This window comes from Antechinus flavipes, chromosome 3 (genome assembly GCF_016432865.1).
Source record: "Antechinus flavipes isolate AdamAnt ecotype Samford, QLD, Australia chromosome 3, AdamAnt_v2, whole genome shotgun sequence".
Taxonomy (NCBI): domain Eukaryota; kingdom Metazoa; phylum Chordata; class Mammalia; order Dasyuromorphia; family Dasyuridae; genus Antechinus; species Antechinus flavipes.
This window is the reverse complement of record NC_067400.1, coordinates 8,498,972-8,510,225: the sequence shown is the minus strand read 5'-3', so window position 1 is coordinate 8,510,225 and position 11,254 is coordinate 8,498,972. Positions and strand designations below refer to the sequence as shown.

General features: G+C 39.2%; 1 protein-coding gene across 1 annotated transcript; it reads right to left on the bottom strand.

Moving 5' to 3' along the window:
- Positions 1 to 8,726: 8,726 nt before the first annotated feature.
- On the bottom strand, positions 8,727 to 11,006 carry SST (somatostatin). The gene is made up of 2 exons (XM_051991664.1): positions 10,756 to 11,006; positions 8,727 to 9,559 (listed from the first exon to the last, which is right to left on the bottom strand). The coding sequence occupies exons 1-2, from the start codon at positions 10,891 to 10,893 to the stop codon at positions 9,347 to 9,349; spliced, it is 351 nt and encodes a 116-aa protein (XP_051847624.1). The 5' UTR covers positions 10,894 to 11,006; the 3' UTR covers positions 8,727 to 9,346.
- Between the last annotated feature and the right edge of the window lie 248 nt (positions 11,007 to 11,254).

The following is an 11,254-nucleotide window of genomic DNA, read 5'->3' as shown; positions in this document are numbered from 1 at the left end:
TCTTTGAATTTATCAAACACTAGACTGCTATAGTTATTGACTGTTTTGTCTTGTGAACCTAACCTATTCCACTGATCAACTAATCTATTTCTTAGTCAATACCAAATGGTTTTGATGACTGCTACTTTATAATATAGCTTTAGATCAGTTACAGCTAGGTCACCTTCATTTGATTTTTTTTTCATTAATTCCATTAAATTCTTGACCTTTTGTTCTTCCATGTAAATTTTGTTGTTATTTTTTCTAGATCATTAAAATAGTTTCTTGGGAGTCTGATTGGTATAGCGCTAAATACATAGATTAGTTTAGGGAGTATTGTCATCTTTATTATAGTTGCTCGACCTATCCAAGAGCATTTAATATTTTTCCAATTATTTAAATCTGACTTTATTTGTATGGAAAGTGTTTTGTAATTTTGCTCATATAATTCCTGACTTTCCTTTGGTAGATAGATACTGATGGTTATTTTGAATGGGATTTCTCTTTGTATCTCTTGCTGTTGGATTTTGTTGGTGATGTATAAAAATGCTGAGAATTTATGGGGATTTATTTTGTATCCTGCAACTTTGCTAAAGTTGTGAATTATATCTAATAGCTTTTTAATAGAATCGCTGGAGTTCTCTAAGTATACCATCATATCATCTGCAAAGAGTAATAATTTGATTTCCTCATTACCTACTCCAATTCCTTTAATCTATTTCTCAATTCTTTATGTCATCAGCAGCATCATTTCATTGCTGTATAGTGTTACCTTTATGTCATTTCATTAGTGTTCCCCAAATTCACTCTTTGATGCATTTAAACCTCATTCACTGGAAGAGGTTTTGTATCCAATGCAGAGGTTATGTAGAACTTAGTATATATACCACCAACAACTAACATCTACCACAATTAACAAATGCATTTATTATTATCCTCTTTAGACTTGGTTTAAAAGCAGATCTGCTGTGTTGATTAAACCTATCAATGCCCAGTAATAAATGACAACATCTTTGAGTTTACCTGTGTCAGCTTTTTCAGTAGAGATTCAACATTTTTAGGCAAGCACTTAAAGCCTGCTTTCAATTACTCAAAAATTCTCTGCAGTAACAATATTACCAGTTGTATGATTTATGCATTTTCTAATTGTTCTTCACTCTTGTTGATGCTAACCCAGTTCTCTATCTTTAGAGAGAGAAACTTCAAGGGTTTCCTAAAGTAGAATTCAGACTTCTAGAGGGTCTTCCATAGTTTGAAGGATTTCCCAGATTGGGAAAAAGTAGTGATGGAGATGAATAGTAACTGGTTTAGAGTATATAATGGAAGAGAAGTAAGTTTGTAAAAGAATAATTTGAAATAATGGAAGAGCTTATTATTGAAATAGTCAAAATGCCCTCCATTTAAAGCATAGATTTGAACCCATGACTCACTACCCAGAAGTTTCCAGCTGCTCCCATTAAAGCAGCTGAAGGGGAAGCAGGTGAAGGTCAATTCCTCATCTTGATCTTCCCAATATAGTTTCTATCTACAAGTTTACTGCTTATTTCACATGACTCATGAGATCAGAAGATCGTGGATTGTGAAATGGAAGGGATATTAGAGGCCACTGAATTCAATTGTCTCATTTTCCAGATTGGAGGAGAGTTTAGGTGATATTCCCAGAGTCACACAATCAGATGGAACTTGAACCTATTTCCATTCTGACCACCATGCCAGGAAATAGGCCTACAGTCATGAATTCAAAATTCAAATCAAACTTGATTCTTTCCCTGCTCCTCAAGCAGTCTATACTTGATGTCTAGAAAACTCTCTCCCTCCTTATCTCTAGCATCCAAAATATTTGTATTAAGACACAGCATGGCATAGTTCTAGCAAAATCCTTCTGGTCAAACAAAATGCTGCAGTAAAAACAATCATTTTAATGTAGTATTGGTTGCTCTCCTTCCTAAGTGCCCCTTTCAACATTAAAGCCAGTTTGATTTTAGAACATTTTATTTCCTCTCTATAAAAGACAGAATTATGCAGCAATTAACCCTGAGTGCATTATCTCTTAATTGTGTGAACTCTACTTTAAATGTCTTGAGTTTCTTTAAAATTATGTTTGCTATAATAACATCATTTAGTGTTCAAAGGGTACTTTACTCATCTTAATGGACCTTAGTTTGCTGTGGAAACACTAAGGATGAACAAGCTCGCTTCCTGGCCTGCACTACTTTCTTATGACCCTGCAGGGAGGGACAGTGAGTCATGCTCTATACATCTAGCCTATATGCTTTAAAGCAAATATGAATTTAATTTAATTTGCATTTACATTTGCGATGACAATTCGCAATCTCTGCAATTACTTGCAGGAACAAGTAATGTGTCAGAATAACCGGGCTGTTAATATGTACACATTTTATAGTTATGAATTATTTTCTACATCTATTTGTGAGAGCCTTGGGAATTTTTATTTTTTTCAGAACCAGCAGTATCCCATGATTTACAACTATTTTGCTTCACGAGGGAGATATTTAGTATTTAAAAGATTAGTTCTAGTTTGGGAAAGCAACTTGTAATAATTGGAAGCACCGAGTGATTTCCCATGGCAGAGGTACAGGCTTCGGCATATTATCAGTGATGACTTATATGCAAGTTATGATATTCGTGGTAAAATCAAGACAACATGATCAGAAAAGGATGTGGGCAGATCATAGAAAAGGAGCAAGATTTAACAGACCAAGGGCAGTCTCAGCACCTGTAGATATATTATTGCCAAGATGTGGCTGGAGACATCCAATGAGGTGGGCGGCAGCTCTGTGAAACTCAGAGGAAGAGAGTGAAAAAGATTGTAAAGAATTAGAAGGGACCAATTGTGGTAGATCTTCATCTATATAGAGAGTATCAAATCACTGAAATCACAAATCTGTAAAAGGTGAAGGAGAGAGAAAGAGAAAGGGAGAGACAGACAGACAGAGACAGACACAGAGAGACAGATAGAGATGGAGACAGAAAAAGATGCAGAGGTGGGGCAGCTAGGTAGCACAATGGATAGGGCACCAGCCCTAAAGTCAGGAGGACCTGAGTTCAAATGTGGTCTCAGACACTTAACACTTTCTAGCTGTGTGACTCTGGGCAAGTCACTTTAACCCTAATTGCCTCAAGGTAAAAAAAGACACAGAGAGACAGAGAAAAGGAAGGAGGAAGAAGGGGAGGAAGAGAAAGACAGAGGGAGAGAAAGAGAAAGACAAGAGAGAAAGAAGAAAGAAGAAAAAGAGAGAAGAGAGGAAGAGGGCCAGGGAGAGAGAAAGAGAGCTATTAAGGGATTTTTCAAGGCTAATTTTGATTATATGAAATTATGACCTTGTATATTGACTTTAGAATATAATCCTGAATTAAAATGAATGAATGAAAAAAAAAGCATTTATTTATTAAAAAAAAAAAACTCACTGTATGCCAAGTATAGAATTAAGTGTTAGTGATGCAATGAAAAAGCCAAAACAGTTCCTACCCTCAAAGAGCTCACATTCATTAGAGGAGACAATACATATAAAAGAATTTAAGCTTAAAGTAGGATGAAAAAGCCAGTGGTCTCTTGGGTGTGGCTCTACTGTACAAGAAAAGACCAAGAAAGAGAAAAGAGGAAAAACAACCTGGACACAATGGGGAGAGCCGAACTGTTGTCAGTGCAGACATGAAGTGGACCCCACCTTGAATTCTGTCCATTTTTTCCTGCCCCAAACACCGCCTTCAGGGCATGCAATTATGCATGCACACACAAATACCCACACGTGGGTCTGTGGCAAACTGTAAGTCACTGATCAACAAAACAAAAACCTAGAGAATTCAGGAGGCAAGAGATTAAAAAAAGGAATCACCGATAACTTTCTCCTTCTTTTATCCCTAACCTCATTCCCTAGTATTAGTCTTTCCTTGAATTTACTGATTCAATATAAAGAAGCCTGATTGTGTTTTTTTCTCTTTGGTTATAAAATCTGGCCTTGGGATTTCTGCCTTCTGCTGTCTGACTGCATGGATTGTTCCTCTTTTGATTTTAGCCAGATGGGGCCAGCTCCATGATCATCCTCTGTTCTTCACTCCTCATGATGGTTCTGCTTAGTGTTCTTGACTTGATGCAGTCAGATATTTTCTTTGAACCACTCTCCCAACCTTAGAAATATCTTTATAGGTTTAGCTGGAATGTTCCTATTTTCTTTTTTCTTTTTATTTATTTTTTGCTGAGGCAAATTGGACTTAAGTCAGGGCAGACAGCTAGGAAGTATTAAGTGTCTGTGGGCAAATTTGAACTCAGGTCCTCCTGACTTCAGGGCTGGTGCTCTATCTACTGCACCACCTAGCTGCCCGCCTATTTTCTTTTGTTAGATGTAGTCAGTTTTTGGTAATGGACTTTGAATATGAATAATTGTATTAGCTAATTCAACCCTCTGCTGTACAAAGAAGGAAATAAAACTGTCCCCCAAATTCCATCCAATGGAGAATCCTAGAGTGATGTTACTTTGACCCTATGAAGGGTAACAAGCAACATAAATCACAGGTCAATGATACTCCTCTACGCAAGAATCAGCAGTGGCTTGCTATTGTTCCTAAGGGAAAAGATAACTTCTCTATCTGTAATTTAAAATCTTCAAAATTTGGGGCCAATTTATCCTTTGACAGTGATTTCTCATTATTCTCCTGCATGCATTCTATGGCCTAGCTGATCTGGCTTTCTAGCTGTCTCTGGTACATAACATCATCTGATCTCCCATTGCCAGGCTTTTTCATGCCGTTACTTTGGCCACTGAAATCTCTAGCTTCCTTCAGCTTGAGGGTCACCTACTTCATGAGGGTTTTCCTAATCCCACCACCCCTTGATGCATTCATGATTTGGCCCACCCCACTGAAAATGCTCTTTATTTTGGAGATTTCTTGCATTTGCTTATTGGTACCTGAATCGTATGATAATAAGCATCCAGAGAGGACAATGGAGAGGAACGTGCAACGTCTCCCAAATAAGGAACATCAAAGAAGAAGCAGAGTGATCAATTTTATTAGGGAAATGGAGGAACAAAAAAGAAGATGGGCTGTTCCCATGGGGAGGCCCAGAGATGCCAGGTAACAATCTCTGTTCTTCACTCATGCCCTTGAAATGTTAGGAGAAAATAAGGAAAGCTCCTGGGACTGGGAATGGATCCTCTGTGATAATCTGAGAGGAACATGTGACAAGGGGCAGACAAAACGGACAGACAGGGATGATTTGAGGTTTGCTTCCTTGGAGGAAACAAGGCATGATAATACAGCTGCAGTTGAATATGTAAGTAGAATCAGTCCCCAGCTGCTGCTCTGTCCATGGTAGAATGCATTGACATCAAGGGTTGTTCTGATTATGTGTTTGCATTGCAATGTAGTAGACAGAGAGTGGGACCAGATCTAGATCAAATTCTGCCTCTGACATGAGTTATCTGTGTGGGCTGAACAAGTCACTAAACTTCCCAGTGTTCCGGGCACCTCTCTAGGACTGTCACTTGCCGAGAAAGTCCTGGCCTGCATTAGTAGAAGGGATGTACTCACCAGGCAGTTCCCTGCTCCACATAGCTCCAGATCACTACTCCAGACCCTATCCTTACCCTATTACATTGATTGGTACTCAGTAAACACTCAATAAGTGTTCATTTAACTGAATTAGAGTCAATGCTGTCTTTGGAAGTAAAATAGCTCTCTACTTCCAGGTACAGCAATTCCAGGGGGAAAAAATCAGCATTTTTCCTATCACTTTTAAGCATTTTTTTCTTTCTTTGTTTAGGACTAAAGGTGCTACATAAATATTACACAGGCTCACCTATATTTCATTTCAATATCCACAAAATACATATACATACATATGTTTGCAAATATTGTTGTGCAGAATACCCTATTAGGTTCCTAGAACTAGTCTGAGCCAAGGCAGATGAATTCAGATCAGTCTAGCATTCAGTACAGTGCCTTGCATATAATGGTTTGCTTAATAAATATTTGTTTTCCTAATAATTAAATAAAGTATGGATCTAGATATCATTCACTCTATAGAAAACAGTCAAAAGCTGGGAGCAAATTTTGCCCAACAATTGGAGAAAGGCTGCATAAATGATGACAGCGGAGTGTAATGGAATTTTACTGTGCTGTAATGAATGAGGAATATGAAGAATTTGGAAGAAATGTGGGAAGCCTTGGGTGAAATGATGCAGAACAAAAGTCTTCAGCTTGCTAGGGTCTGGACAAAAAGTACAGAGATGCCTCTAATCCATCCTCTCTTTTTACAGATGAAAACACCGAGGCCTGCAGAACTTCAGTGATTTGTCTATGGTCACACAGGTGTAGACCAGAGTGAGAACCGAACTTTCACCTTCCAGCTCCCAAACCAGTGGTTTTTCTACTGGACCATTGTGCCTCTAAATGAGAGCAACATTAAAGCATGATCAAACTCAAGTCAAAATCAATGGGAAACATGACTATTGACTTGTTGTAGGTAGTCTTTTATTTAAGCAAATGACCAACTACAAAACATGAGCTGGCATTTATTGTTCATTATAATCATTGCTTTACATTGTTTTCAGAGAATAACCTTGTGGTTCATTTGAGTTGCATTTGGTTTTGTCTGCTGTGGCAAAACCACAAAATTATCTCCTTAAAAAACAAAGAAAAACAGATATTGGCCCTAGAACCATAACCTTTAGATTTTCAAGGGACCTTAAAGATTTTCTGGGCTATGCTAGGATTGAATGCAATCAATGATTTAATGAGTCTAATTTCCTGTCCCTTGGGAAACAAACCATCTAATCCAACATTTGTTAGGTTCTTCTTATATTCCTGACACTGGGATTTAGGTACTGGGAAAACAAAGGCAAAATTTCCCCCAGGACTCAGAGGGCATTTATTGAAGCTCCTTAATTTACAGATGAGGAAACTGAGGCCCATCTAGATTAACCAATTTGTCTAAACTCACACAAGTAGTAGATATTAGAGAATTAGGGTTTGGCTATAGTGTCTGAAGTTTCCAACTAGATCATATTGTCTCCAAATAATTTGAGGAGGGGGCAACCATTAACAGGAAGGGAGATCAGGAAGCTCTTAGAGGAAATTTCACTTTATCTGAGTTTTAGAAGAAGCTGGGGATTTCCAAAGGGAATCAAAAGGGAAGATGGGATGAATTTCTTAAAGATGGATGGCACTGAGGGAAAGGTAAATCCACAACCAAGTAAGCTGTCTGCATAGGTTAATTATCTGGATCAAGCTTACTGACTAGAACTTTCATTCAAGCTCCCCTAATAGTGGGCAGAACTGGTTTTAATTGTTCTTTGAAATATGTCTAGATATTAAGCACTTTGGAGATAAATATTGCAACAGCAGTCATTTCATTTAATATCTCTATTTTTCCTTTTTCTTATTTTTTTAACAAAAACTGAAGCCCTGCCCAAATGTAGAGAGATTTGTCTTGGTTTTGCTTTTAAATTTATTGATCTTTCACAATATAGAAAACTTGGGAAAGATCCAGATGGGCTTGAAATTTTGAAAGAGAAAGATCTTCCTAATAGAATTAGGAGCAGACAAGCAGAAAGATACATGGCTGAAATTCAGCACCTAAAGAGCATCCTTAGGATAATCATGAATATAATTGATGACATTCAATGTTCCATTCCTTTGTACTGCAAGTACCTTTTGTCACTTAACAAGGACCCGTATCACTGCTTGTACAATAACATTTGTTTATCTATACTGTGAATTAAGAAACAGACTGGACTAAAAATTCTGTTGAAAAATAAACACTCCCTATCCCACTCCATCCCACTCCCACCTCACCCTATCTCTGCTCAGCTTGGGGAAATGTTCTCTGTGCTTTAGCCCAGAAGTAGGAGTGTATATTATTTATCCGAGTTGAACCAGAGGATTTAATTCAGTCACACCCCAAAGGAAAGCATATATTATTTCTCCTTAAAAGTTCTTAAATAAAAGATACACAATTGACTTGGAGATATTTTCATTTCATTTGATTTGATATTCTAAGCTGGAATCCTCTGTGTCTCTTTATGCGTCCAGGAGTGGAGATCTGCTGAGCCCCACATACACAGTTCAAAGATTCATTCCACATCCTATTGTTTTATTTATTAATCAAGAATCTCCCATTAGGCCAGTGCATGTTGCTACAAGTAATTATTACCATGGTAGTGAAGTCCTATTTTAAGGGGTTCCAGGCTCCAGTCCCCTCCAGAAACTAAGTTGCTTACTATAAGGGTGGTTAGTCAGTTTCTCCCCGAATCATCATATATTTGGAAACTACCCATCATTAGCCTATACTAATCTTATGAGTAACCATATTTAAAATTCTCTAATTTTTATCTTTGGAATACACCATTTGGATTTTAAAAGGGATTCTCTTTTCAGATACAGGAATAAAAGGAGTTGCTTCTCAATCAACTACACTTGAATTTCAAAATTGAGAGAATTCAGGGGAAATTATTCAAGATCTAAACTAGGAACGTACTCTGATGTCTTCCAATTAGGTGATGAGGTAAAATAAAATCTACAACCCTCATTCGTCATTCCTAAAAAGTTGGAGCCCTGCAGTAACTGGAATACAAAAAGCAAATATACTTGTTTAAGGAGTACATTTTCAACTCAAGGTTTAAATCGTCAGTGCATATCCTTCCCTCCCGAAACAGTGAAGGAAGATTATGTAAAATCAGTAAACCATTAGGCGCCATTTATGTAAATGTTAAGAGACTAGAGACACATTTGAAAGTGCAGAATTTTATTTGAACTACACAAGTCAAGTTCTGTTCCCAGACCTCCAAAGCAGATCCATCTTATATTTTGAACATTGGATATTTCACATAACAGCTTGGCAGACAGGTGTGTATTCAAGCATGCCTACCTAGAAATACAAACATCAAGCTCGACAAGGAAACACAATTTGAAATGGGGTATCTTATTTACGGGGGATATTTGCTGCAACTCCCCATCTGAAATCCTCCAAATATGCAAGTTTAAAGGCATAGCTTTCTCTCCTTAAAAAGTAAATTCAATTGTAAATCATCAAAATATGAGGGTTACAATTTAAAACATAAGCTTTATTGTGACAAAGAATTAAAATAGTACATCTGTGAGAAGTGGAATGTATACTGTAAAGAACTAGTTTGGAATCACAAACCAAGCTATAAAATGGAAAGATTTAATAAAACAATCTGAAATCAAATTTGATTGTTTCTAAATTTCACCATGACTGTTTATTTTATATTTACAATCATTTGCTCTCATTGTGATGATCTTGCTGAGGATTCAGGGAACTGGGGAATAAGGTGGGGGGTTGGAGGAGGGGATTCAGAGGTCTGAAATGGGCAAGAATACTCTAAAACTAACAGGAGGTAAAAGTCTTCCAGAAGAAATTCTTGCAACCAGCTTTGCGTTCTCTGGGTGCCATGGCTGGGTTCGAATTAGCAGATCTCTGAAGCTCCATCCGCATCTCATCTGGTTCGGGATCGTTGGACAAATCCTCGGGCTCCAGAGCCTCATTTTCTGTCTGGCTGGGTTCTGACAGCAGTTCTGCCAAAAAGTATTTGGCCAGTTCCTAAATGGGAGAGAGAATATGAAATAGATGGGGGAAGAAGAGGAATGAAGGAGAGAGGATGAGAGAAGAGCAAATTGAATAGGATACCCCAAAACCTAGAAATTTGGTTATTCAGAACAAAACTTGTTGGGAGAAAGTCAACACCACCCAAATATCTGTGATTTTTATTAAATTCCCAAGAATGGACACTTAGAACTAGAATCTAGTCAAGAATAAAAATCAAAACTAGATTCCAACATTTGCTCTGGAGTTCTAGTTCCTTTAAAGAAAGATAATAAATGCCTATGTTATCGAGTTCTATATGTTGCAGTTGTTGAATCATATTCTATTAGAGTGACCATTGTTTTGAGATTTTCATCCCTTTTCAGTATTCGGGTTTATTAAATTCTATATATCTTCTGCTACATTAGGGTGCCTAAAGAATGGAAGAATACATAGATAATATAATTAGGCAAAACAATAACAACAGCCCACAATTAGATAAAAGTAAGCAACTTATTAAAATTATCTTTAACTTAATGCTTAACTGAGAACACTGAAACATGATTACCGAGTACCTTTATGAGAGACTCTCATTCCATTGCAAACCAGGTAGGGGGACTAGGAGCAGTGGCGATTATGTTAGGATGGTTTTCCTCTTCACTCAGCCTTTTCCATTTTCCCCAGGGTTGTTTGTGGCACCTGGAGGGCTCAGTCAGCACCCACCCCTTTTCCAACAGTATTTCAGCACCGAGGACAGTTCCATCTTCCCCTTGTCTCCTCTAAGTACAAGTGGTTAGGGGGACAATCCTGACCTTGGGATCCTTGTTTTTCAAACTACTGGCCAGTTAGTCCCCCGGATTGCGACTTAGTTTCTGGAGGGGACTGGAGCCTGGAACCCCTTAAGGAGACCAAGAGGCAGAGCTGGGAATTCCTGACGGGAAGTTCTTGGCTTCAGGTTCAAACTCTCATTTACTTCCCTGACTCCCTCCTTTCTTTAGCTCCCCGGACCAATGTTTTCCAGAGACCACCGCACAGGAAATTCCCCCTCTCCCTTTTTCCTCCTCCTTATCTTCATCCAGCTACATTTACCTAGTGCAACTTGACAGGGCGCTTCCTCGAACCTACCTGGACCGGGAAGTGGCTCCAGGCTTGCAGGAGGAGTCTTGGGGTTTGAATGGGGGGGGGAGGGAGACGAGACGTGGACTTGGCCATACCTGTTTCCCTGCTGCGGCGGCCAAAGACTTCTGCAGAAACTGGCGGAGCCTCGGGTCCGAGGGAGCAGCGCTGACGCCGCTCACCGCCAAGGTGATGGAGAGCAGGGCCAGCGCGCACTGGAGGCGGCAGGACAGCATCTTCCCTGCGCAGAGAGGGCGAGGAGGGCGCAGTTCTCCAAACTCCGGAACCTTCGAGAGGGGACTGGGCAGGTCCGAGGCTCTCTACCTCTCTTCTCCCGCAGCTGCTTGTGGGATCTCCTGGCGCATTCCCCCCTTTTAAACTCTCTTCCTGACGTCAGGATAGGAGGCGCCCCGGATCTCACTGGCGCTTTTACGCACCATTAGCTTCGCGGAATCAATCACAGGGGTGATGGAAGATGACACTATCCAAAGGAGCTTAGTTAAAAAAATCGAACAAGCTCACGCACAGGCGGCCACACACTTGGGGTGGTTTGGGGGGCGCACACACACGTGGGGGGGCGCACTCACACACACGGAG

What these genes read in the sequence shown, in the direction of transcription:
- SST (XM_051991664.1), bottom strand. Translation starts at nt 10,893, where the DNA reads ATGCTGTCCTGCCGCCTCCAGTGCGCGCTGGCCCTGCTCTCCATCACC. An exon ending in CCGCCGCAGCAGGGAAACAG is followed by an intron (nt 9,560 to 10,755) that starts GTATGGCCAAGT and finishes TCTCCCATTTAG; the next exon opens with GAACTGGCCAAATACTTTTT.